This window comes from Pelodiscus sinensis, chromosome 8 (genome assembly GCF_052426305.1).
Source record: "Pelodiscus sinensis isolate ZL-2025 chromosome 8, ASM5242630v1, whole genome shotgun sequence".
NCBI lineage: Eukaryota > Metazoa > Chordata > Testudines > Trionychidae > Pelodiscus > Pelodiscus sinensis.
In genome coordinates, this window is record NC_143059.1 from 7,137,026 (window position 1) to 7,165,015 (window position 27,990).

The 27,990-nt window shown below is 47.2% G+C and overlaps 1 protein-coding gene across 1 annotated transcript; it reads right to left on the bottom strand.

The window, feature by feature from the left end:
* Positions 1–224: 224 nt before the first annotated feature.
* On the bottom strand, positions 225–27,975 carry LOC102456396 (dual specificity protein phosphatase 13B-like). Its single transcript, XM_075934693.2, has 4 exons — positions 27,263–27,975; positions 6,715–6,914; positions 4,570–4,790; positions 225–1,216 (listed from the first exon to the last, which is right to left on the bottom strand). Exons 2-4 carry the CDS (start codon positions 6,864–6,866, stop codon positions 990–992), a joined length of 600 nt encoding a protein of 199 aa, XP_075790808.1. The 5' UTR covers positions 6,867–6,914; positions 27,263–27,975; the 3' UTR covers positions 225–989.
* Between the last annotated feature and the right edge of the window lie 15 nt (positions 27,976–27,990).

Consider the following 27,990-nt stretch of genomic DNA (forward strand, 5'->3'; position numbering starts at 1 on the left):
AACGTGATCTTTCTGTGAGTGTAGGCTTGATTTTGAGAGGGAAAGCTGTAAATAAATAAAAACTAAAGTTGCAAAGTTGTATCCTCTTTTCAGACATAAAGACCCCCCCCCACTCACTCATTCTCTCTCTCTCTCTCTCTCTCTCTCACACACACACTCACTCACTCACTCTCTCTCTCTCTCTCTCTCTCTCTCTCTCTCTCTCTCTCTCTCACACACACACACTCTCTCCCAGGCTGCGGCCTTGTACGTTCCCAGGCTGCGGCCTTCATGACAGCCTAATCATTTTCTCTAGCAACTGCTTGATTTTTGGGGAGCAGATGAAAATCCATTCAAGTTAAGATCTTTTCATGAAAATCCCCTCCTGCTGAAGACCCGGGGGAGGAGTATGGAAAGCAGACTGGAACTGTTTCTTAAGAGAGTGGCTTCAACATTTCCCAGCTGTTCTGTATCTAAAGCGCCGCCTTAGCCCAGCCAAGGGGCTCAGGCTGCTGCACAAATTGTTATAACCTATAACAAACAGATGCCAACATTAAAACCTCAAAACATTAACAATCTTAAATGTCTCTAGCACCATGGGGGCTCTGATTGGGGCATGAAGGCACTATTGCAGTACAAATAATATAATAACAAAGAACTTTTAACCCCCTCCGCAAAGAATCCAAACACTTCAAAGGAGAACATAAAAGCTGCACATCACTGAAATGCAGCCACCTCTGGAGTGGAGCTGGGCAGCTGTTTAACAGTTTACAGTGATTTCTCATGACAGTGGAGGCAGGGAGTGAAGAATACCATAGCAAAGTCTGCTGCTGGTAAAATTTAGACAGGCTTTGCACAGCGTAAAGATAATAAAGTCAAATAAGCATTTACATATCGAATGTGTGTTACGGCACATTTTCAGTTTATGCCCGCGGCTTGCAAAACACACTTCGTTTAAAAGATCCAGGAAATACTGACTATGTTGCATCCTCCCTCTGTGCAGTTCCGTATTACGGTTCTTGGGTGGTGGATTTTCTAGCTCCTTTCCTCTCTCCATTCAATTTGATATCCAGGTCTCGGAGCTGGCTCAGGAAGCCGGTATTTGGGCAGACCTCTCGGTGAGAATTCACTATTTTTAGAGCTTCCACAAGGGTCATGTTTTCATGGATCATTAAAAAAGCGAGCACTAAAGATGCGGAGCGGCTTATCCCCATGGCACAATGAACAAACACTTTACCTGCAAATAAATGAGACAACACACACCCAGCGGCTTTAGAGCTTACAAGGTAAGATAGACTCAGAGGGGACAACATACGCAGAATCAATACATCCAATAATGAGCCTGATATTAACTGATTGTTAGCACATCCTGAGGAGGTGCTGGCTTGGGATACTGAAGCTCTCGGCTCATCCACAGATGAGTAACAGCAATAGCTATAGTCCTAAGCATATGCCAGAAGGAGTGGGAGCTAGATCTTACAGCAGGGGCATGGCCATCAGGACTGGTTGATAATCATCTTGGTTCTGCTGTAATCTTCCTGTGATTGGTGGTGGTTGAAAAATGGTTTTTTTCTTCTCTGGAAAATTTTGCGTGCTGACATATTTTAGCTAGACACAGAACTATTTTGCCCCCCAAAATGAAATATTTCAGTTTGGAAATGCTGCCACAGTATCTCATGGGGGTTGTGGTTTGAGTGCCAAGTTCTCCCATTTTCCTCCATGGTTGGACTGTGTCTCCCACCATGGTCACCCATCTAGGAGAAGAGAGAGGTGGTGCATCATCCCTGGCCATGGTGCATCATAGGTGATATAGTCCAACTGGGAGGCATGACCCACAGAGGACAATGGAGACACAAAGAAACCAAACTACAACTCCCATTTCCAAATAAAAACCTTCAGGCTACGTCTACACTGGCATGATTTTCCAGAAATGCGTAAAACGGAACAGTTTTCCGTTATAAGTATTTCCAGAAAAAGCACTTTTTCCGGAAAAGTGTCCGTGCCAATGTAGACGCGCTTTTCCGCAAAAAAGCCCCGATCGTCATTTTCGTGATCGGGGCTTTTTTGCGGAAAAGAAATCTGTGCTGTCTACACTGGCCCAGTTTTCCGGAAAAGGACTTTTGCCTGAATGGGAGCAGCATAGTTTTTCCGGAAAAGCACTGATGATTTTACAGTAGATCGTCAGTGCTTTTCCGGAAATTCAAGGGCCAGTGTAGACAGCTGGCAAGTTATTCCGGAAAAGCGGCTGATTTTCCGGAATAAGTGGCCAGTGTGTAGACAGCCTCAGTGTTTAGGCATTGTCTGATAAACAAAATTGAAACTTTCTGTGGAAGACAGATACGTTTTGTGAAAAGGGTTGTCTTCCATGAAACAATTTTGGCAGAAAATTTTCAACCAGCAAATCATATAATCTTTCTTCTCATCACTGTATCCCCTAGCTGGAAAATGTGTATTTTATCTGCTGTACATTGCTCAACTGCTGAATACCTGTATTTTAAAAGTGCTCTGCTCAGAAGTGCAGTGTTATCACTGTGTTGTTCGTTTTTTCTGTCACACAAGTGCTGAACTCTCCCCAAATCTGTGGTTTCCACAATGGGCTCAAAGGAAATATTCTCTTGATAGGTGATTTTGACCTCCTTGCCTAATTCCTTGTTAAGCAAAATCAACAGGAAGTTGGTAATGGGATATGAAACTTTTAAACTTGGAAATACCTCAAATCTCAAAGTAAAAGCCTCTGCCTTCATTTTGTACATCAAGTGGTTTGGATGTTCTCAAACACAGGCAGTTAGACAGAGAAAAGAGATTTATAGGCCAGCTAGTTTAGTCTACAACTTTCTCCAGAAGAGCTTTAGTTATCTCAGATCAGGGAGGAGTCCATCAATTTCCTTGGGAGACTATTCCACAGACTAATAGCTCTCAGGACAGGAAGTTTTCCCTAATACCGCTTAACCTTTTCCCCCTTTTATTGTCACCTCATTTCTCCACGGTTGTATTTCTCTTATCACTCTAAGGCAATTCATTCTGCTTAGGGTTTGCAAGCTTCCTGCACTTGTGGGACCCTATCTTGTCCCTTTTCTTAGCTATTGTTCAGCCAAACTATTTATTATCTTTCCTCCCAAGTTAAACCCTCCCGTCCCTTATGGATTCTGTGAGTCTGCTCTGAAATCCCTCCGATAATCTCTGGTATCAAGGTGCCTCAGAACTGAACACAGTGGCCTAGGTGCCCTCACCAGAACTTTACAGAGAAAGACTTCCTCTCCCAGAGGTGTGGGGCCCTTAGCCAAGCTACTGAAGATCTGGCCACTTGGCTCATGATTGAAATTTGTGCTCCCACCGGTGGCTGTAAACAGAAAAGAATCTTTCGCTCTCCCTCTCTAGAAATGGGGGACAGATGAAAATGAAAAACAGTGCACCCCGCAGAACATAAAATGCGAACACCTTAGTCGTCATTGGGACTATGAAATGTTATTTCCAAGCATCGGTCAGGCGCAAACCTCTGTTTTCCCTGATGTTACCACATCCCCTGTGCCTTTTCTAATTATACCCAGTGCTTAAAGACATGGGTGGTGAGTTCAATGGGCCTGTGGTGCCCACTGCCCAGGCATATTCCTGGTCTGGAGCCTGCCACCGTCTCCCTCCCCCCCCATATGCTACCCCCCATGCATCCCCTTCTGCTGCCTCCAGGCAATTTAAAATGGCCGCAGGGCCACCACTGATGACGCGGAAGGATTGGAGCAGCTTCCTGCCGCTTGCTCTACAAGGCTGCCGGCACATTCCTGCAGTCCCTGGATGTGTGTGGGGGGGGGGGGAGGGAAAGGGGGGGTTTCTATGGGTGCTGCCCCTGCCCTGAGTGCTTCTGTGGCCAATGGGAAGCTGCAAAGGCAGAGGTGGTGGACAGACCCCCCCCTCCCCCGCTCCCCACCTAGGAACTGCTGACAGAGTGGGGTGCCCCAGATAATTGCCACCCCCCCTTCCCAGAGCCTGCATCCCTCACTCCCAACTCCCCCCCCCAACCCCGCTCTACCCCAGAGCCTGCACTCAAACTCCTCCCCGATCCCGCACCCCTCCCCCACCCAAACTCCCTCCCAGAGCCTTAGGCAGGTGCTGGGGAGGGTCGCGGGCTCCACCAATGTTTCTGCAAACCTGGTGCTCCTGCTTCGAGACCACGTCCCCTTCCTGAAGTACCGTGTGACCACGAGTGCTCACCGCCCCCCTGCGAGGAGGTAAGGGGCCAGGAGCCCCCCTTTTCTTGTGGAGAACCAGCGACGCAAAGCAGTTGGTGGCCCAGGCCCGTGAGGCGCTCAGCCACCCTTTTGCAGAAGGAAGAAGTGGAGGGTGATCAGAGCTCCCAAAGAGCACCCAGCCAGCCAGGAGCAGAGCGAACGTGACCCCTCTAAACTCCCTGCTGCTAGGCCGTTAGCCTCATAGCGACTGGCAAGAGTCCCAGTGACGTTAGCAAGCCTTGGACCAGACCTGCCTGCCTCGGCTCAGCCCACTAGTTCATGTTGCTTCTCGGGGCAACGATAGAGTTACAGCGATAGGGCCCATTCAGCAAAGCGCTTCCGCACCCAGTGCCCATAATCTCCTTACCTCCCGGTGAGCGTAAGGCGTTGTGTATGAAATTAGCCGCATCATAGAAAAAGACACTTAAATCAAAGGAAGGGTCGTCGAACGCTTCCACGCCATGGTACGCTACTTGCAGATCTCGGTAGTATCTGGCGCCCGTGTTGATACTGTACGGCCCATCTGCTGCATTGAGGACGTGAGTAATATTGAGGCTTTGAAGAGTCGCTTTGCTTCTAGCGGCCCATCTGTTGAAAGAGGATGACGTTTGCCCCGAGATCGTTGCTGGCTTTCTGCATTAAAATAGCACTGTTTAATGTTAGTGCCCACTCACCCTGGGGCAGGGGGCCGACAGCCTTACCAGGCCCCTGGGCAAGGTGGGAGGTGGGGTTCAGCTCCATTCTCCCGGAAGGGGCGGGGCCTCAGGCAGACGGGGCGGGGCTGGGGCAGTCAGCCCTCGGAGCTGCCTCGAGTGTGCCAGCTACCGGGAGCCAGCTAAGACTTTCCCAGGATTCTAGACCATGTAAACAGCAAGTCTGATAAGAGTCAAGAGAAGATCCTGGCCCGCCCAGGGATGAAGAATAAAATAAACGGACTTCTACTGAAAACTGCCCATGTCACAGTGCTGCAACATTCCATCTCAGGATTCAACTTCAAGATCCCATGTGCCTGAGAAGATGCCAATCTGGGAGCTGGAATAAATTGTGAGTGTTGGAAGGTGAGGGATTTTTGTGTTAATATTTAGTCCTTTATAGTTAACCTTAACTCTTCCCTTCTCCTGTTTTCCCGTTCCAGTAAAGCCCCTCTTTGTTATGCTACTCTTGGGTCTCGTTGTTCCTTCACTGTGGTTCTGTTTCTGTACTTCATTAGTCCATCATGTCCTGGGCGTCACACTCCTTGCTAGCTAGTAGTATTGATTTTTCGCAAGGGGCAGCACCCTATGCACGTGGCAGTGAGGAGTCACCTTGGAAGGAGGCACCGCATACCAGAAAATATCCAGGACCCAAGCAGTGTGCAGAGAAGGAAGACGCAATGCCTAATGGTGACAGCACACAGCATGGAGGGAGAAGGCAGGACTGTCACTTAAGGGAAGGAGCTACATGAGTAGGGACCCATACTCAGTCCTTGTAGTTAATCATGGGGAATGTTGTTCAGTGATTAGAGCCAAGGGATAATAGTTAGCATTCTCCTTTCACTTCCACATTGATTCCACTTCTGGAATTCACCCACAACCTCCATGAGGTGGGCTCCATGTGAACAAACATCTCAAAGCCCTTTAAGATCATTGGATGAAAAGCGGTTCATAGGAATAGGCCGAAGTGTCTGTCTGGTGGATGACAGGGAGGCCAAATAGCATAGCAAATTCTCTTTTGCCACAAGTACAAGGGAATTGTAGAATATATTTAGATATTAAGTTATAAGCTGGTAAAAGAAATTCCATTTTTGCATCTGTGGGGGCCCCTCCTACCTACTTATGGGATTTTGTTTTCTCTTTATTCTGACTCCTGAAGCTGGACCTCTCTGAACCTCTAGTTGTCTATCTGTAAAATGGGCATAATAATCTTTCCTTTCTCATCCATTATTTATCTTATTTAGAGCATAAGGTTTTAAGGGCAGAGACTGTCTCTTAGCATGTATATATACAGTGCCTAGCACAATGAGACAGTGTTCTCAGTTGGGTACTTCTAAGCACTGTTGTTTATGAAGGGAAATAGACACCTTTTTTTATTTGAGGTGACTAGAGTTAACAGATAAATAAAACAATAGCTGTTGAATATCACTTGAAAGAGTGGCTTTGTACCATAACTATGTGAGTTCACTTCCAATACAGTGCGATACATAAGCTTCTATTTTAAAGCTGATGCCTTTATAAATGCAAACCCTAAATATTGGGAGACGATAAAGACTTTCTCCCCGCACAAAAAAAATCAATGTTCATGACACATAAGCAAGCTAAAATCCCTGGAATATAGAAAGCAAAGTTCAGACAGACTATGAGTAAGTTATACGTGTGCATGTCAAGCTTTCGCGACATCCAAACCACTTGAGGCCGACGGTCACGGTATTTGGCTTTGGCACCCTGTGCCGCGAGCATAGCTCTGCTAACAGTGTAATCCCCCACCACTCCATCCCTCTACCGCTCCAGTGTGCAGGTAACAACAGACTCCTTACGCATCTCCCAGGAATAGGTTTGGCCAGACTTGGTCCAAATGATTGTCAGACCCTCCTCTGAACCAGAACAGCTTCTGAAGGTCCGACAATGCCGGTGTTTCATATGGTGCCTGGCTGCTTGTATCAGAGGAATAGCCCTTCGTGTGAAACATGGCTGCTCTTCGGTTCCACGCACTCTGGTGATAGTGTCAGCGGCCTTTCTGGAATACATCAAGAGAAGCTTTTCATACATAACTTAAATATTCTCTGTAAAATTTGCCTTCCAAATAATATTGCATTATGTTTAGCAGTGCGTACAGTCTGAAGGTGTTGCTAAAGGGCATCTAGCCATGAGGATTTTGTCTCTCAGGAAAGCAACGTCGTAAGACTGCATAGTAATTTCTTGCACTGTGGAGGAGAAAAGCCCAACCCCTTCCAAATGCATTGGTGATTAAACCTCCCAGATAACCATCAGCAACAGCACCTGGCCTTTGTACGTCATTCTCTGTGAGGAACACGGGTATAATGATGAAGCTACAACCACCACACATGTCCAAGGGCTCCGAGTAAACATCTCATTCCCTGCTTGATAGTTCAGGCACTGGTGTTCTGCTGTGTAGCATTTTATTGTTTTGAAAATGAGTTCAGCTGTGGTGAAAAGTGTTCAAGTGGCCTGTTGCCACCTGGCAAGAGAAAGGGGGGGTGGGCTTGAAATGCATGTGATAATGTAGCCACAGAACACGTACTATATGAGCAGCAGTAATGGATCTCAACCCTACACTCGAGATGGGGAGTAGTTTAGTCTCCGTATCTATTCTGTCACAGGATCCTTACATACTGTGGCTCAGAGACATCTCATTATGTTCTGTACTAAGGAGAAACATAATTCAAGCTAAGGGAAAACTCCCCTCAAGTTGAAGAGGCTGGTGAATCTTGAAGGCCTTCATCCAGGCCCAACAGTCCTTCTCATCCGTTGTGCCTAGTCCTCCTGGTGAGATGGTAGAGGGGAACTCAAGTTCCTCCCTCTTCTCTGGGTTCCAGCTTCAGGAATTCTGTAGCAAGTGGATAAGATCTGCCTGGGCAGATTTCTTGATTTTTTTTTTCCCATGGGGCTACTTCCTACATCTCTGGGAGATGGGACGGGGGAGGGAGGGATTGTTCTCAGCAGGAGTCTACCCTGGGGCCAGAGGCCTAATTTCAGACCGCGCGTCAATTTTTGCTTTGTCTACACTGCTCAGCTTTCAGCAATCCGGCTGTGTCACTAAAAGTCAGGCAGTGTGAACACTGTGTTGGCACTTTTGCCGACAAAATACTTCCACCCCCGCCACCAAACAAGTGGGGTTTGCGTTGTTGACAGGAGAGTGCTCCTGTCTTTTGCTGTGGCAAATTTTTTGTCTTTTAGGAGGGGTTTTGTCGCTCAGTTGGCACGGTAGAGAAAGCCGAAGGGAATAAGTTATCAGAAAAAGATGGCTCCAAAGTCTCTGTCCTGCCCAGTTCCTCTAGCCATGTGGCTGTGGCTCTGTGTTCAGTCAACCAAAGGCCTCTATGAGCTGAGGGTGAGAGGACTGTTCATCTCCCCAGGCTGAGGCCTTCTGAACTGACCTCCCTTTCTCAAAGTTCCTCCTCCAAGGTTGGCTATGGGGAGGTGAGAGGGTAGGCACAGGGATTGCCTGAGCCCAAACCTGCTCTGTGAACCTCCTCTTGCCTGATAGGGGGTTTGTAGACCCTGTCACGTCTTCCTTGACATACCTTGTAGAAGAAATTGAGTAGCTAACATCTCTTTTTCCAATGACATTTACTGCTGTTGTAGGGCAAAAACCCGTTAGTGAATTGCTCAGTCAACAAGCCTCTTCAGCCTGACGGAAGAAGCCCCTAACCTGTGGGGCGCCTGCTCTCAGCCCCACACACGGTTGACTACTGGGGCTGGCCCGTGGCCCCAGCTACCAACCGCACAGGACAGTGTGCCAGCTGCTGGCCACGTGTGAGGGCCCCGTGGTCTGAAGCAGCCCTCTACACATGGCAGGCCACAAGTGGCGGATGCTCCTGGGGAACTGGTTAAGTGTTACTCGGTAAGCATCACCCAGGAAGGGTGATGTTTACCGGTTAATTGGTTACCTGTTCACAACCCTAGCAGCGCAAGTACTTGCTGGGGGACTCTGTAGGCGCAGGATTGGCCATGCCACCAGCGGCTGGAGAGGGGCAGCACTTTGAAGAGCAAACCATCATTTCTCTGCATCTGGCAGCACCACTCCTGGGTCCTCCAGAGTCCTCTGGCCTGTGCTCGCCTCCTCCTGTTGAATGGGGGTTGGGTATAGCCCGTGGGGTGGGGATGGGGGGTCCAGAAGTCCCCTTCAGAATCTCCCACTACTTCCTCGTCCTCCTCTAATTAAACCTGCCTTTCCTCAAGCACCAGCATTCAAGGTTAAATAAAAAAACTATTTCTACTGTTTTGCATTGCAGATATACAGTATTTCAGCTACATTATGGGTTAAATACTCATCTATCCTCTTCCAAGTTTTCTTCAATGGCATAGGCAACTTTGGAGCATAGACACACACACACACACACACACACAGCAGAAAGGCTTAATTTTGCGTACTGGATAGCTCACTTTCATCCCTGGTGAAAAATTGCAGACTTTGTCAGGGTTTTGGATACCCCAGATTTAGCCTACACACAATTTTTTTTCTCTTGTGCTAATTTCAGGAGCACTGACAACTTTCCTCTGGAAAGAAGCTTTCGTGTGCGTGAACACTGACTACGCAATAAGATGAACTTAAGCAAAGGGAAATGTCGGTTTGGAGACATTCTTAACGGTAAGGTCTGTTGATCCATTAGACTCAAAGGAACGTACTTGGACCTCAATTACTTTAGAGTAAAGGTTACTCTGAGACTCAACTATGTCAGAAATTCTTGGGGGAGAGGTCCATCAATGGCTATTAGCCAGGATGGGCAGGGGTGGTGTCTCTAGCATCTGTTTATCTAAAGCTGGGAATGGGAGACTGGGGATGAATCACTGGATGATTCCCTTTTCTGTTCATGCCTTATGAGGGCACCTGACATTGGCCACTGGCAGAAGACAGACTACTGCACCGGATGGACCTTTGGTCTGACCCAGTCGGGCCATTGTGATGCTCTTATTTAAACGTAGATTGGATCAAGCACTGAGGAACATACTCTAGGGAAGTGTTTAGCAGAGACAAGGCACAAACCCCAGATAATATCTAAAACGGGTCTCTCTTTGTCCTCCATCTCTCATATGATAGTCACCTTCTGCTATAGTCCATGCACTTTTGACATTTTTCTCCCCTCTCCCACGGTTGTGATGCAGGGATTGAGGCCTTGGGGCGTTGAATGGTTGCTTCACCATGGTTGCTGCCTGTCGTGCACTCTGTAACAAAGTGCCCTTTCATACCGCTCGTCTGTTCCCAGGAAGTGTGCTGCATCATTTGCTCCACATGATTAATACCAAACAAACAAGCTTCTCGTATCAACATGGAGTGTCACTCCTAACCATTGTACTCTTTTGTGCTGCATCGACCTTGAGATGAATTAGTCTGGGTGGCCTTTAGGGTAAACTCTGAAATCGTTATACCAGATGATTGGACTAATGAGGAAAATTATATAAAAAATTGAATTGAAGGCCTGGGACTTTGTCAAGGGTGTGTGTGTGTGTGTTTAAGATACTAAAAGATTGAGCTGCAAAGCTGGCAAAAAGTACTGCGGATGATTGGGTTTTTGGAAACCACCCTGCCTGGCTAATTGAAACCGGTCCACTTCTGGCGAGACTCAGCAGCCATAGGAAGGTACAGTCCCCTTGTCGTTAGAAAAAAAAAGAGTTGTGGAGAGAAAAATGTAGCTGCTCAAACTGACAAGGGATTTAAATAGGAAACTTCTTTCCCCCTCCCCGCCCCCAAAGATCTAGCCTGCATGAATTAGGGAGGATTATTTTTAATTCCAAAACGAGGCTGTGGCCTGGGAACATATTAGGATTGTATTACAGCATGGAGTTTTAACAAGCTTGGGCCTTTAGGAGGAGAATGAGGGAGAGTGGAAATCTTAAATGCAACCCAGATGGATTGCTTTCCTTGCGTCACAGAGAATGTGAGAGCACTTATCTATTATATATTATGATGTTATTAAGCATCAGTTTGCAAATGCACAAAGCTGAGTCCTAATTGGCCAGGCCTTGTCTGGGCTCTGTGTCTGCAGAGCAGGGAAATTTGATTCCCTTAGGTCCCACTCTGCAGCCACTGTGGAGCCACCTTGTCCCTGCGGCAACGCCCCACCCATGTGGTTGGCATCCCACAAGTGATGCAGCACCTGCAATTTTATTCCAGGCCCCAGCTGACTCAGTGCCTGTCACCTGCAGAGGTGGGGAACACCCAATTAGCGAGCCAGGCTCTAGTTCATTTCCTGAGCACTTAGTATGTATGGGTGACTACAGGGCCTTGTCTAACACGTGTTTTATCTGTCTATGGCACAGCCTTTTAATGTGTTTATCCACGATGCTCCACTAACAGTAAGTAGCGGTGTTCCTATTGTATCATTGGAGAACTGAGGCAGAGAGAGATTAGGTGACTTGCCCAAGAGTAAGGGTAGGCAAATAATTTTTGCAGGGGGGCCACTTGACAAATTTTGGCATGTGGTTGTGGGCCAGCTCTGCCCCCCCCCCAAAGGGTGGGGCCTCAAGCAGAATGGGCGGGGCTGGGGATAGAGAGAGGGACAGCATGCGTGTGTGTGAAAGAGAGATACTGTATGTGAGAAACAGACTTTGTGGCACAGACACTGGGACAGTGTGTGTGGCAGTGTGTATGTGATGGTGATTGTGTGTGTGTGTGTGTGTGTGACAGTGACAGAGTGTGTGCGCTCTGTCTCTAAGAGAAGTCTGTCCTGCTCTGTTGTCTCCCTCTCGTCCCCCATTCTAAGTCACACACTTCAGATTGGAGCAGCTCTGCTGTGTCTCCATCTAAGACCCGTGCTCTGCCTCCTGACTTCACTTCCCTCTGCCCTTCTCTCCCTCCCCTCCCCCCGTCCCTCTGTACAGCTAGCAGGAGAATCCTGGAAGCAGCTCAGCTGTAGGGTGGAGCAAGGTGAGCGGAGGGGCAGCTGAACACATGATGCCCACTGTAAGTACGCATGCTCTGCAATCATCTGGGCGGGCCAGAGAGAAATCCTTGGAGGGTTGGATCTAGCCCATGGGCCTGAATTTTCCCACCCCTGCCCAAGAGTGTGTAGAGAATTGAACCTCTCTGTAGCAGACTGCAACCACTGGAGCATCCTTTCCCTTTCCTTTTACCTGCATTTTCCCCAGTGACGCCTCTGCACTGGTGATAATGGAAGTTCAATAATTAACATGGACCGGCCACGAGTGTCTTTAGATAACAAGGCCTTAAATTCAATTGTACATTTGTCTTAGGTGCTGTACAAAAGACAATCTAACCGAGTGGAGACCTGGCAGAAGTGTCTGGGCGCTGCTGCTGTACAAATATTAAATAATAATATAAAGCAGAAGCTTGACAATAAAACTAATACACACAAAATAGCGCAATACATGAAAGATTAACTCGGTACAGGTTGACCTCTCTAGTCCGGCTCCCTCAGGGCCTGACTGGTGCTGAACTGGAGAATATTGACCGCAGGAGGTCAATATTGCCTAGCAGCATTACCTACACTTCCACGGCTTACAGGACTCATAAAAGACATTTAGAGGTAAATTAGAGCTAAATCGCAGCACAGAACACTGAAAGCCAGGCCTGGTGGCTGTAAACAAGCTTAATGGGACTGCAGGAAACTTGGCCACCCTCTTTATAAGTAGACCTCCAGCTAATTAAGATCATGCCGGACCACGGATGTTTCTGGACCAGAGAGTGCCGGACTAGAGAGGTTCCACCTGTAACGCAAAGCATGACAGCTTTACTCGTTTTGCTTGGTTCTTTTTACTCTTCTGCACTTGAACATCTGCCAACCCCTGTCTCCTTCCTCTTTTTCTCCATGATCATCTTCTCACTCTGGGCTCGTCTTTTCCATTGCCTGCTTGTCTCTCTCCGAGCCTGGGGCCCTTTTCCTTCATTATGGAAGAACTCCGTCAGGGAGGGAACCAAGGAAATTATCGTGTCAGTCAAATTATTTATTAAGTGTAACCTGGAACTGCACGCTTTCTTTTTTCCCCTCCCAAGAAAAGACCCAATCTCTATCTGTCTGTGTCTCTTTCTCTGGAAATTTTGGCCAGAAGCTAGAGCTAAGGAAATCCAAAAGCCTCATGAGGCAGGACACAAGAGCCTCGTGTGCAGAAACCGACACATTTAAAAGCAATAGCAAAGTTAAAGCAGCCAGATGGGAACCTAGCAGGCGACTGAAAGGGGAACTTTGTATTTTCTTGTGCAAGTCTACGGGGGCTTGTTTGCAGGCATTATAATCTCTCACCAGCAATTCACTGCAGCTCTAATACAAGTGATATTGAAAGCAAGAAGCGGGTTATGGCTGATGGTTAAATGAGGCACCTACAGGGATTTTGAAATGAGATCCTGCACTCACCCTTGTATAGCCCATGCACATGGCAGAGCAATATTGCTTTCTTGGCTGACTGCATCGTATTTTACAGCCTTTGATTTTGCCAGCGCTCAAACAGCAGGGACTGTAGAAGTTCATGGCTCTCCCTGAATACTTAGGGCCCAATTCTCCTCTCTGCTACACCAGCGGAGTTGTGCCTGCTTTGCACCAGAGTAACAGGAAGCTGAATCTTGTCCCTTGGACGCTTTGACAGTTTCCATTGAACGCTGTGCTGCGGGAACACTGGCTTAATTATTCTGGAGTGAAGAGAAAAGCAGAATAATTAACTAAAGCCCTGTTTGTTTTTTCAAGTGAACTTGGGAAAGATAGGTGTTTGTAGGTGGAGAAGATGGTCCCTCCTTTAATCACTGTTTGGGGACAAAACAGGGAACAACATGCACAATCCAGTTGTCCTCCAAATGCACCTAAGTCCCAGACTGGAGAGGCTCCGTTTCTGGGTGGGAGAACATAGGAGTCTTCATACCCACACCTTCCTTGATGTCTGGGCTGAGACTCCCAGCGAATGCCAGAGCTGGTGCCGTAGTGAGATGGCTCCTTTGTGAATTAGACTGAGGGGCAGAAACTTTTGGTCATGACCAGCCTGGGCTAGATTTGAATCCGGGCCCTAGAGGTGAGCGGCTCTTTGTCTTATTACTGGTCCTCACAAGCCATCCATGAAGGAAACACCCTTCACATTGCTCCTGACTCAGCCAGAAAGGTTGCTCTGTGAGACCGATGCACCCCTGGAATCCCTAGCAGGACCTACCCGGGGGGAGATGAGCTTGTGGGTATGTTCACACTGCAATTGGACACCCATGGCTGGCTTGTGCCGACTGACTCAGGCCTGCGTAGCTCAGGCTGCGAGGCTGTTTAATTGTGTGGAGACGTCCAGGCTCCGGCTGGCACCAGGCTGTAGCCCCCTGTGAGGTGGGAGGGTCCTGGAGCTATAGCCACACTGGACTACAGCAGAGCCAGTCTCCAGGTCACCCAATGAGTACCGCCGGCCTGACTCAGGCTCCCTGACTGGCAGCACCCGCCGACTAATGGGAAGAATCTGCAGACGGGCTCGTAAGCTTCACTCTAGATAACATGGGACCACCCCTCAGGTCTGACTCCTGACCTCTGACTTCAGCTCTGACCCTTGGCTTTTGGCTCGGGAGGCTGGTTCTGGCCTCTGACTGCCAACACCTGCTCTGATGCTAGGCCTGACTCGCCTCTGACCACTAGGCATGACTCCCCACATCCTGGACACATGGCTTTTCGGGACTGCCTCCCTGACCAATGAGAGCACAGCAAGCTGGGGTGCGACCTTCCACCCACCCTAGCCCGCTGTGCTCTGACAGTCCATCTGCACCCGGGAACAGTGTGTTTAGAGTGCTTTGAGCTAGGCCCCTTTCAAAGAGGACTTGCCGTGGGCTGTTTGTTCGTGGACCAAGCCCTTGGAATGAAATCTTGCCCCACGGAAGCCAGTGGAGCATCTCTTAGCTGGTGGAGGAGAGTCAGCAGCAGCGGCAGCTTTCACTGCTAGTGGGAAATACTTGATGGTGGGTATGGTACCACCTGGGTGCTCTCCCATCAGAGTTATACTTCCCTGAAAGCCCCTTTTCCCGCCCTCAGCTCGATGAACATCTGAGCAACGGGCACAAAGGAGGGACCACTGGGAACAATGTGAAGGTTCTTGTGCTTCTTGCCCACTTCGGTTGCTCCCAGCGGGGCGGGGAGCGAGGCAGAACTGAGTGAGCCACCCCACTTAGCAAACCTGCCCCTCCTAATGCCAACTACTCTGAAGGACGTCTCTAAAGTCTGTGGGATTTAAGACGATTCCTCTAGAGCTGTAACAAGGTTCTGCTCAAAGAGAGCTGTGCCCGGGGTTCATGGCTATTTCTGGTGGCTATGGAGGTGGCAGGCTCTGGTGAAAAAAGTTTTGAAATACACCGTGTAAGACTGAAAAACGGGGCCGTGGCAGCTTGCGATGCTTTTGCCAAATGTGAGGCTATGTGCTTGCCAGGAAGGCAGCTTTCCAATCTGCAATTAGCAGAAGAAAAAATTCTTATACCTTAGTAATCGATACCTATGCTGTTGTTTTGCATTTCCAAAACCCCTTAGCATCTCCACGGACTCTGAGGTGGGCAACTTAGTTGTAGTTCTTTTCCTCCTCTGGTTCTTTTCCTAGCCGCTCATGTCCAGTGGATAGACCCTACGGGTTCTCTGTGTAGTGCTGAATTAAGCTGTCAAATTTTCCCCACCTGATTTAAAATAGCTGTGGTTTTAAGTCTTGCTACCAGCCGCCGGAGCTCTGCTACATGCTGTAATTAGCAAAGCACAACAACACTGCCCAGCTAACAGTTTATTTACTGTAGGAACTTCACTCTGGTCCGAAAATAGCCACACTAATGGAGCCAAGAGGCTGTGAATCATGACAAACTCAAGAAGGAGGATTTCCTTTAGACAGATACTCCCCAGGCTGGGAGAATTTGAGTTAATGCAAGAGAAATAAAGTGACCTTGACATTGCTAACAGTCCACCCAGTGCTGTCAAAGCATTCGGATTTCATCAGTGTCAAAAGCTGTCAATAGGCACAAGATACATTAGATCTGATACCAACGTCGGTGGGGAGAAAAAATGGAAAGGGAAAAAGAGGCTTGCAAGCAGACGGAAAGACAAATAAACACATTAATATCCCGCCTTTCAAAAAGGTTCTAAAGCACTTCTTCTCCAGGCAGGGCGCATATGTGTGATTGTGGATTAAAGGGCCTTTTGCTTCTACTTGATTTACTCCTTGACCAATTTCATCTGGCTGATGCTGTCAATAAAAAGATGGCAATTCTGTCAAGCTGGCGGGATTTCAGACTATCTGACGGCGCAGGTAACGGCTTTTGATATTCCTCAGCGGTACGGCGAAAGGTGTTCTCCACCGCTTACTTTAAAGGAGCCCTGAGAGACAGCACAATGTGTCCTTCTTTCCTTTACTGCTTGAAAGGACGAGCCTGGGAGAGGTGCTTTTCATCAATAGTGCCCGGCTTTAACTCTCTGGGCTGGAATTCCAAGTGAAAAGATTCCAAAAATCTCCAGTGTGAGGAATATATTGTTGGGACAAATAATGTATCCTTCAAGGAACACAGTCAGCTTGGATTGTACTGGGATATTTTTTAAATTGAGAATTGTTTAAAAAAATCAGGTGGCTGAAAGCACATTTTTTTTTAATGAGCGTACAGATATTTTAAAAAATATGCTTTAAAATGTGTTTAGTAGGGGTGTTTCTGTTCTCTTGGGGTATGTCCACACTAGAAGGGCATTTTGAAATAAGCTATTTCAGAATAATAACTCCCAAAATAACTATATCGAAATAGCATGTCCACACTACAGGGAAGCCTAGAAATTAGTCCTAGTCTAGAGCGTCCAGACTACAGTGCTGTGCCGCCAAACAGCTGATCGGCACAGCGCGGCAGCCATTTAAATTTAAATGAAGCGGCAATTATTTAAATTGCTGCTTGATTTGTGTATGTCTACTAAACTAATGTACATGGCTCTGGCGACAGAGCCCTGTAGTCTAGACATACCCTAAGTGCTGCTGGAATATAAGGAATGGGGCGAGAATTGTTTTTACAGCAAAGGAGCGTGGACAATACCCCCAACCATAAACTGGGCCCCCTCACCCCTAGGTCTGCTTCCTTGTGTGCAATTTCCAGACGGATGCCTCTTCAGCTTTGCTTTCAGGTGTGTTGCTTTTCCCAGTAAACACACCCTCCCTTATGTGTGTGAGTTCTGCCCAGAGCAGTCCGTGCAAAGGACAATCAACTGAACCTGACTATAACCAAAAGGGCTTCTAATTGCATCAAGTACACAGGGAAGAAAGATATTTGTTGCCCCCCGACTCCACACCACTACCGCTCAGCAGAGAAGCAAAACTATTTTTCCAGTTATTTAAAAATATATATTCTGCAATAGTTCTGACACACCAAATGGTTCTTTTCAAGTGCTCTCTGCCATCACCTTCACGAGACACCAATGAAACGGAGAGAACTCTGCCTCTGACAGAATTGGGCACCTACATTACAGAGATGTATATTACGCACAGTGCATAGTTCACTATCTGCTGATTGCATCTGTTGTCTATAGCAAGTGAATACGGCATTATTCGTGTCTAGAAAAGGCCAAACCCTAACACCTCTGAACTTTCAGAGAGTCCAGATTTTGATCTGGAAATTCCAGGAATCAGGAACTCACCATCCAAAGGTTTTGCATGAGGCCATTATAAAGCGGTGCACCTAAGGCCAAATTTGTAAAGGCATTTAAGCATCTAACTCCCATTGATGTCTAACCCCCTTTTAAAAAATCTGACTTTGTTCTTTAACACATTCTGTGCTGGAAGCCTGAAGATTTACAGTGCAAATGATTATGCTTCTCATGTAATGGGACGTTGTTAGCTGTACAGAATCGTCTCGGAGAGGAATTGTGGTCCCATGGTTAGCAATGTAGCCTGTGACATGGGAAATGTGGGATCAGGTTTTTGCTTGGCTGCAGACCTTGGCCAAGATGTTTTTCTGCTTGTGTGTGTCTTTCCTCTCTGCTGAATGGGGATTCTACTTCACACAGGTGTTCCGTGGATAACTACATTAAAAACTGCAAGGTAGTCCAATACCATGGTAATGGTGGGCCACATGAATACCATAGATCAGGGGTCCCCAACCTGGGGTACGTGTACCCCCAGGGGGTACAAGAAGCTTGTCGAGGGGGTACGGGGAATATTTGGTAAATAACTAGATTTTCCTAATTGAAATATTCCAAAAGTAGTAGTGTTAGTGAAAAAAGTTGTGGATTCTAGAGTCTAGAATTTATTTCCTTTCATATTGAATAGGGGGTACGGGAAGGTTTACTAAAGCCATGGGGTACGGGGACCAAAAAAGGTTGGGCATCTCAGTTTCTTACACAGCAAAATCTAGTTTTTGCCAGTGCCAATCCTTTTCTCAGCTAACACATGTAGCTTCGGACAGCTCTTTTACTGCAACTCCTCATTACTTTCTCCCCCATCCTGGAGTTTAGCTTAGATTTTCCTGGCCAATTTGTTACTTGCTCAATATTTAGTATATTGTGAAACTTGACAGGGCAGAAGCTGTATCCCGCTATATGTTTTGCATGAAGCCTCGCACACCGAGGCTCTCCTCCTGACTGAGCCCTTTGAGTAACATTGCAATTTGCAAATAATGCACAGACTCGGCGAAACGACCAACCTATTTTGGATTTTTGAAGCTATTGTCATTTTTGAGTGTTTGCAATGACTTCCTGTTTTACCTTTTAAAAATGTTGCCTGCACTGTGTTTTTATTGTAGCCTCAATGTTTTTTTATTGAAAAATGATATTGGAAACTTTATTGAACTGGTCAGAGAAACATTTTTTTGGGGTAAATGAAAACGTCCAACCACCTTTCAACAATGTTTTCAATAACACTTTAAAAAATAGAAAATCAGGGGAAATATTTTGAAAAAGAAAGTGGTTTTTTTTGTTTTGTTTTTTGGAGGGGGGCGGGAGGGGGTCAAAACCAAACCTTTTCAACAATGTCAATTTGTAGCAAAAGACTTCGCTTTTGAAACAAGAAATTTTTCAAAGTCTTTTTGTTCAAATAATGTCCCTAGCTCTAACACATAGGATCTGCATGGATGCAGGCTATACAGGCAGTCCCCGGGTTACATGGATCCGACTTACATCGGATCCCTACTTACAAACGGGGTGAGGCAACCCCGCACTAGCTGCTTCCCCCCCAGCAGACCAGGGAGATGCGAAGCTAGCGCCCCCCCACAGCAGACCAGGGAGACGTGGAGCGGCTTTTCTCAGCAGACACCTCAGCTTGAGAATAAAGGACTGAGGGAAGTGAGGTGTGGGAGAATAAAACTGAGCTCTGGAGAAATGTTTGGCTAGAGTTTCCCCTACAATATGTACCAGTTCCGACTTACATACAAATTCAACTTAAGAACAAACCTACAGTCCCTCTCTTGTACGTAACCCCGGGGACTGCCTGTATCTTTCAAACAGCTGATCGTGACTGGGGTTCTGTTACGCTGATTTCTTACTGCTCACATGTTAAAGCAGGGATGAGGAACCTTGGGGGCGGGAGCTGGATGCGGCTACTGCCTTATCCCCCTTCCAACATTGGGGAGTCCGCACTGGTGCTCCAGCCCCACTCCTACTCCACTGTGGGGGGCAACATCAGTGAAGGGTGCGGTATTTTTTTCTTTTCACTTATGTGCAGCTCCCGACTGATTTTTCTGCGGGTGAGCGGTCCCCAACCCAAAACATGTTTTCCACCCCTGTCTTAAAGCATCAAGCCAAAAATACATAATTGTGCACTCGCAAGTGAGCATGGGTATATTATCTCTAGCAATACATATTTGAAATATAGGCTTGTCATATTTTTTGGTCGAAGCCCACACCACGAGTTGTGTCATGATTACATAGGGAGATCCTACACAAAGCAGCTTCCATATGTTCATAGCTCAAGATCTCCAGTTTGAGTCATCGCTCTGCATAAGGACAGATATTACAAACATCAAAGTTGTGTTTTGCTGGTGAGCTGTGTGTACCTGAAAGGAGAGAACCTGAACTGCTAGCAAGAGGAATTTCTCTTGAAGGTATTTATGTTGCACTGGAATGCAACTCACGAAAATTTAGATTGCTAACATTGCACAAGGAGCTCTTTTCTGATGTAAGGCCTGTAAAATGGAGCAAGTTTCACACCCTACTGAATAATGCACACTTGGCTGAAATGCTGTAATACTTCATTTGACCAGGAGATGACAGAAGGAAAATTTTTTGAAAGATTTATAAAGGAGCGATAGAGTAAAATCATTATTTTTAAAAGAAATGTATTATGGACACACAAGACACAGCATTACATGGGTCGGACAAATACATGAGATTAATTCTGATGATAAACTATATAGTTACAAGCTGAATACAAAGCTCATGGTGCCATCTACAAGTTTTGTTAGTCTATCAAGTGCTACCAGACCATTTGTTGTTGTTTTTTAAGCTGAATATGGTAAGTAACAATCTATAGTGTATTTTCTGAAAAGTTCTACAGTGGCACCTCATTTTCTTAGATGAAGGGATGACCTGGTACAATTTTCAGCCTAGTTCTGGTTTTGGTGGAAAAATCTTTGGTGAATGAAATCTATTATACCAGTGTACAACTATTCAGTAGTCTAGGATATTAATTTAAAAAGAAATATGATTTTTCTTTTGTTTTTATCAATCCATTCCTCAGATGTATTCCCAGCAAAGAGATTTTTTGATGGCCAAAAAAGTTGCAAATATTTCCCCTTTTGTTTTACAGACTGGATGCCAGAAAGATGAATTTTTTGTTTCTGGCAACTTTACTAAGCTGCAGAAAGCTGGAAATTGGTTGCTGACATCTGTCTAATATGCCTGGATGCTGAATACTTTATTAAGACTTGCATGAAATTTGTCTGGAATGGAAGCCACTTTTTGTTACTTCCAAGTGTCTGTTTTCACTTTGATAGTTGGAAGGTTGTTCATCAGCTTCTGCTATTGGGGGAGGAAGATTTCTGCTCTAAAACCAGTTGGACTTGGGCTCGTTCTGCTCTCAGCACTTCTGCTGAGAATGAATCGACAGCTTCAGCATCCTTCAGTGATTGCAGCTGTCTTTGAGTCATAAGCAGAACGAGAGTCCATAAGATGTATAGCAATCAAAATGTAAGCCATTGGGAAGAAAGCTTAGGTGAAGGTGCTCTCTTTCCCAGCAAGACAGAGCAAAACAATAGATGGCCCAATCAAGACTTTGTGTCTAAATCCATTTGAATAATTTGGATTCAAATCCTCCAGTCAGTGCTCACATGTATGGTTTTATTTCCAAGTCAGATCTAAAGCCAAAAAGGTGTCCATTTTCTGATTTGCCTTTGATGTGGCAGGGTGCACAGACCCGCACCTTATCTGGTATCGCCAGTATCTTTGGTCCCAGCACTTCCTGTTGGCCAGGCTGTCTGTCTCTGGCAGCTTTTAAGTACCTAAAAGGGTGCTACAAGAAGGAGGGAGAAAAATGATTCTTCTTGCCCTCTGAGGATAGAACAAGAAGCAGTGGGCTTAAATTGCAGCAAGGGAGGCTTAGGTTGGACATTAGGGAAAAACTTCCTAACTGTCAGGGTGGTTGAACACTTGAATAAATTGCCTAGGGGGGTTGTGGAATCTCCATCCCTGGAGATATTTAAGAGCAGGTTAGATTAACATCTCTCTCGGATGATCTAGACGGTACTTGGCTCTGTCGTAAGGGCAGGGGGCTGGACTTGACCTCTCAAGGTCCCTTCCAGTTCTAGTGTTCTGTGATTCATGAGTATGTGCCAGGTTGGGCATAACAACAGATATGCCAGCTCTTAACGGAAAAGAGTAATTAGGGAGAGAATGTGGTCCAGGCTAGTCTATTGCAAGTAATGATAATGTTGGGGTAGTCGGGGCGGCAGGCGGGAGAAAAAGAATTTTGGGGGAGACTCAGGGAGAAATATTACCTTCTTTAAGGGTCCAGGGCAAAGGAGCTTTGTAGTGTAGGGTAAGCAAGACTCCCCTTTCTCCCAGTCGATCAAGACACAACAATGGAAGCAGCACAAAAAACTCTCTGCTGTCACTGCGAGAAGGGGAAAAGAGAGATGGGCTGTTCGCTAGTCGACTCGCGACCTCCAGAAGGGAAGGGGTGACCTGGAGTCCTCTTCCCATGCTGCGAAGGTAACTCTAGTAGGCAGCCAACCCAGGGGGGAGCTGGACAAGAGACACTTAAACTGCCACAACAGAAAGGGAGAGAATGGCTCAGGGCAGGACGTCTGCCGTGGGCACCCCAAATCACTCGTTTTTGAAAACGTGAGGCCTTTGTTGTATGTAAAAGCCGTATTCCACCCTTAATCATGTGCGACCATCCCACCAGTGTCTCTGAAGGCTCCTCTGTGGATGGAGGAGAGTATGGAGTCTTAAATCTACAGCTTAGCCCACGGACCGTTATTTAAAACCGAGCTTGGACCTCTTGGCTGAATGAATCGGACACTGCTGTGTCACAGTGACTGGCATGTCTGTGCGAGGCAGGCGGTAAGAATTAGGGCTAGAGATTCACCGCCTCCACCATTAGGTGTCGCTGTGCGACCACACAAGGCAAAAAGAGAAGGGAGCAGAGTCTGGAGGCAGCTCTTACAGGCCCTGATTCGCCCAAGCACTCAAACTCAGAGTTAACTCCAAACACACCAAGTCAGGGGAATGCTTCCCAGCTTGAGCATGTGCTTCTAACAAGCCTTTTGTTGAGTTGCGCCCCAGTTGCTGCAGTTTTGCAGGTGACACACACACAGAGAGTTAGCGTGTCACTTAGCCCTGGTCTACACTAGGGAATTATTTTGAAATAACCCCCCTCGTTTCGAAATAATAAGCGGCACGTCCACATGACCAAGCCCGTTATTTCAAAATAGCAGGTCGCTTATTTCAAAATCTGTCCTCAGGGAATAAGCTTATTTCGAAATTGTTTTTTGGGGAGTCATTATTTCAACTGTAGTTATTTTGAAATAATTTCCTAGTGTAGACATGCCCTTTGGGGTTTGAAAAGGATTTCTGGTTTGTTTGGATTTTTTTTTCCTTCTGGCCACTATCAAGGGGTGTGTGAATAAAAATCTATAGCTGCCTTCAGCGCTGGATTTTTAAAAATGCCTATCAGCCAGGAAAGGCACATTTCAAAAAAAAAAAAAAAAGCCCGAGATGGACCTGAAGATGGACCCGTACAACGCTGACTGCAAACGCCTCAGCTGGCCCCTCTAAAACGCTTGAACCCACCCCCACCCCCCACTCCCCAAACGCTGGGGAATTTCCTCCCAGGGTCAGAACTTGGAACCTCTGTCCCACTTCTAATAAGGAAAGATCCGTAGAGTTCTGATGAATCATTCCAGAGCAGCTGCCATCGAACTATATTCCTGCACGTATAATTCGTGCATGGGACCCACCCAGGCATGCTTTTCAGGCTAGCAGCAAATCAATGACTCTGGATCGTTTTGTGATTCATGTCACAGCTGTAGTAAGAAGGTGGAGGAAAATCTCCCCAGTGTGGCGACTGAATCTACGCCCTGCCCCGCCCAAGCTCTGGCAGCATTTTTATTATGTTTTTATTATGCTGCTAATGAATCATCAAGCAGGAGTAGACACTGGATCTTACACCCACTGCGTTCAGCTGCAGGAGCCAAGTTTGTCTTCTAGGCAAGACTAATCCTGCCCTGGCTCCCGTAATCCATATTTTACCGCTTCCCTGTTCAGTCTCTGCCTCCCATTGTGGGAGCATATTGGCTTGCTCGGGTGCCTCTAGAATTAACCGGCTTATCCCTCGAGCCCGGCTTTGGACAATTAGAACCTGGTCCAGCAAAGCACTTAAACCCAGGCTGGATTGTAAGTTTGTGAGTAGTCCCACTGACTTCAGTGTCAAACGTAAGTAGGACGCAGGCGCATTGCTGGATCAGGGCGGGGCACGTGGGGATTCTCCCTGGTCCCTTCTGCTCTGACACCCTTGCAAGTGACGGGGCCAAAGGCAGGAGCACAGGTGGGACAGGCCTGCGCTCTCATCCAGAAGGGCAAAGCCCCTGCAAATCAGGGAGTTCGTTCTGTGCTGGGGTCCACAGTTACGTTCTTTCTGCTCTGGGGCCACTGGTGAGGGGTGACACGGGCCCCACCGGCCACGTGACATCCCCCCACCCCTAGCCAGGGGAAGGGTGGGGGACAACCTCCTTCCACCCCGGCCCTCCCTCTCCCTGCCCCCCCCACCCTTGCTCTGCCTCCACCCTACCTCTTCCCCAACCCCCTCCCCCAAGCGATGTGACTCGGGGTACTTGCAGGAGGGGGTCCTGCCCCCTCCTCCGCCCAAGCACCGCGACCTGAGAGAGCAAAGTGAGCTGACTGGGCGCTGTCCCCCCACTACTTACCTTGGATGCTCAGGGACTCTGCCACCCCCTTCCCAGCTGCTGGCCGGCCCCTGGCCTCTCCTGCCCATGGCATTGGAAGGAGAATGTACAACCTTGTACCCCCCATGTCACCCCTATTTCTGCTGTTGCCAAGCCAGAAGGGTCGCTAACCACATCGACACTGCTCTTGTTAGCCATGTTCTCTAGAATCAAGCCTGCCCATGCTACAAACACCCCGTCACAGGCAGCATTGGCGTCCTCTGTGTTACACGGTCTGGAGCGTCACCCGCTGGCACTGTACCTACTAACTACAGGTCGATGGAGAACAGACTCTCCTGTAACGCTTTAGGATCCAGCCACTGGCACCACTGGGCAGAGGAGGGCACTTTGTCCCCACTGGGTGGAAGGGGAAAGGGCTTGTCAATGATAAAATTTGGTTCCCCGCAAGTGGGAGTGTAAATCTACTTCAAACGAGCCTGCCGCACTTTAAGTGCCCATGTGGACTCTGCTGCTGCTTTAAGTCAGGGGTAAATGAAAGCACTTTAGGGAACAATTAGTGCACTGCTTAGGGTCCACATGGAGCCTTAATTCAGAACAAGCCGGGGTGTAAATCTACCCTCTACTAGCCAACTGCGCAGTATTCATCTAGACAAGTTCCAAGCTTTAAGTGCCTTAGCAGAAAGAAGGGTGTATAGAGAGTAATACTCAAGGGCAACGTCTAGACTGGCAGGATTTTCCGCAAATGCTTTTAATGGAAAAGTTTTCCGTTAAAAGCATTTGCGGAGAAGCGCGTCTAGATTGGCATGGCCGCTTTTCCACAAAAGCACTTTTTGTGGAAAAGTGTCCGTGCCAATCTAGACGCGCTTTTCCTCAAAAAAGCCCCGATTGTCATTTTCGCGATCGGGGCTTTTTTGTGGAAAACAAATCTGAGCTGTCTACACTGGCCCTTTTGCCCGAACGGGAGCAGCATAGCATTTCCGCAAGACGCGCTGATTTCTTACATGAGATCGGCAGTGTTCTTGCAGAAATTCAAGTGGCCAGTGTAGACAGCTGGCAAGGTGTTAACTTTGATCTTAAATCTACATTTCATTTCTAGATGCTATGATGTTTGGTGCCCTTATGACTCTTAAACAAGATACATATATGGAAGGGTGCAGGGGGGAAATGTAGGGTCCTTCTGAGCATGGACGTGCGAGACCTCTTCATCCCCACGCCACTCATCATGTTTGTAGCTGAGAGTTTCAGGGCAGACTGTATGTTCACAAATAGGATATAATCCAGGGGTGACCAACCTGTTAAGGCAAAGAGCCAAAAAAGGTGTAGAGGAAAAAAAAAGGATGCTGCCCCTTTAAATGAAAACTCTGGTTTGGCTTTTTGGCCAAATCAGGCTCCCATTGGCTGGTGCCATCTTGCCCCTTTTTTAGGGGCACGGAGCGGCTTCACGAGCTGTGAGGTACGATTCGTGAGCTGCACTTTCTGCGGTGAAGAGCCATGGGTTGCTCCCCCCCCCCCCCCACCGCCACTATAATCCCATCAGGACCGTGCATCCTAGTGCAACTTTAACAGCAGGCACTGCCATAATGTAACACCTGTTTTTTTTAGCAACCAGACAACTCATTTTCTACCTTTCACAGTCTCTTGTCCCTCTTTGGCATCACCATAGATAAATAAAATACAGTAATGTAGAGAAGGTGGCTTGGGAACTTCTTTTCTCTCATTTTCATAGTAGGGGGATAAGGGAACACGTAATTAAAATGATAAAATTAAAAGTGATCAAAGGACATTTTTTCCAAAGAGGAAGATTTTCATAGGCACAAATGAGAATCTATAGAGGTTTGGCACTGAATTACTGTTCATGATTTTGAACCCATAACCCCCCAGTCTCTTCTGCTCAGCAGAACGTAAGAATGGCCATATTGGGTCAGATCAAAGGTCCATCTAGCCCAGTATGCCGGCTGCTGACAGCGGCCAATGCCTGTTGCCCCAGAGGGAGTGAACAGAATAGGTAAGTGATCCCTCTCTTGTCATCCATTTTCAGACTCTGATAAACAGAGGCTAGGGACACCATTCCTACCCACCCTGGCTAATAACTATTAATGGATCTAATCTCCATAAATGTATCTAGTTCTTTTTTTCAACCCTGTTCAAGTCCTTGTCTTCACAATATCCTCTAGCAAGGAGTTCCACAGGTTGACTGTGCGTTGTGTGAAGAATGTGCCTGGGGAACTGCTTGCTCCAAGATATTATTTGTATTGTCGAATGTATAGGAGCCTGCCCCATGGATCATGCCCCCATTGTGCTAGGCACTGCACGAATAAAGAACAGAAAGACAGGCCTTGCTCTAAGGAGCTTACAATCTAAACATAAGACAACAGATGGATACAGACACAGCTAGAAGGGCCTACAAAGAGGCACTGAGACAATATTGGTCCGTATGCTACAATGGTCTGAGCACGCTAACAGTCTAACTATTGTGAAATTTTCTTTGTAAGCTACTGTGGAAAGATTTAAGGAAGGATTTGAAAGAAAATAATGAAGTGGCTTTGCGAATCACTGGGGTCAAGCATTTGACGGGCTTCTAGGCAGGATGGCTAACGAGCACTCAGAGTCGTTTTTCCTGAGGATTCAAGAAGCAAGAATTTTGGAAAAATAGGGCATAAGTAAATCTGTCCCCTAACTATGCAAGTCCAGCTGGTGCAAACGCTCTCAGACACAATGAAATGAGTTAGGTTTGAAGTGCTGAGATCTCCAATGTGAAATTATGCAGACGGGAAAGAGGCTGCAGTAGATAAAAACAGCCCGTTGTGCTATCAGGGGTGCACTTTGCTTTTGATGAATGCGAAACGAACCTTTCGCCCTGGAAATAAAGAGGATAATTTCTCTCTAGGCAGCGGCTGCTCGTGCAAGTCGTAAAACAACCGCGCCGGAGCCCTAATTTTATAGTGTTTTTTAAATGCTTTTGAAATGGCCCAGCTGCTTTGTGCAACAGTGACACAAGGCAGGATATTTACGCTGCCGATAACAAGCCCGCCCCGGCCTGCTCAAGCTGCTCCCAGCCTGCAGTAACTATGGCATGCAGGGAAAACCGGTACTTGCCAGAGTCGATGGATCACAATAACCTCTTGGTGTGATCAGTCGTGGGCAGATTCTTTTCCCCCCGACACCTGGATATTGTGTCTCGTTGGAGCTAGTCTGGGAGCTGCTGGTCATTCATTGCTTGCAATTCTTGTTCTATTTTAATTTGTGACTGTGCTGCCAACAGCGTGTGCCTCTGAGGTCACCCTGCCCAGGAATAACTGAGGAGTTTGGATACACTATTCCTGATCGTCCCTGGGTATCTCCATTGGGATGACACCAGGGAGGAAATTTGGAAATTTAAATTCGTGTGGGGGCTAGTTTCTGTCTGAACAGAGCCACATACAGTCTGGATGGCGGTTGCTTAAAACGGCCCCAAGGCACCATAGTCCTGACCCGTGACTCCTTCCTGCTGTTTCAACATTGGTCTTCCAGGATTTCAGTTTACATCATCACAGGTAAAAGGACCTCACTTGCCCCACGTAGTCAAGATGGCCCCCGTTTTTATAGGTGTCTAGGCATTGCCGCGCTCAGTGTCACTCGGGGGGTCTAAATTCCCACAATGGTCACTGGAAGTGGGACACCCATGTGCCAAAATCCCTTTGGAAAATTCGCTGCCAGCCCCTAAATCCATCAGACGTTGTGCTGCTTTGCACAGCCACACGTACCTACCTCTCCAGTCCTGGGGCTGTGACTGTGTACCCCACACACCTAGGCCATGTCTACACTGGCGCGATCTTGTGCC

Excerpts from the sequence above, each read along its gene's own strand:
- LOC102456396 (XM_075934693.2), bottom strand. The coding sequence starts at position 6,866 with ATGTTTCACACGAAGGGCTATTCCTCTGATACAAGCAGCCAGGCACCA. Across the intron at positions 4,791-6,714 it reads AACCTATTCCTGGGAGATGC|ATGGGCCGCTAGAAGCAAAG; the intron begins GTAAGGAGTCTG and ends CTCTTTCAACAG. Across the intron at positions 1,217-4,569 it reads CGCCTTACGCTCACCGGGAG|GTAAAGTGTTTGTTCATTGT; the intron begins GTAAGGAGATTA and ends ATTTATTTGCAG.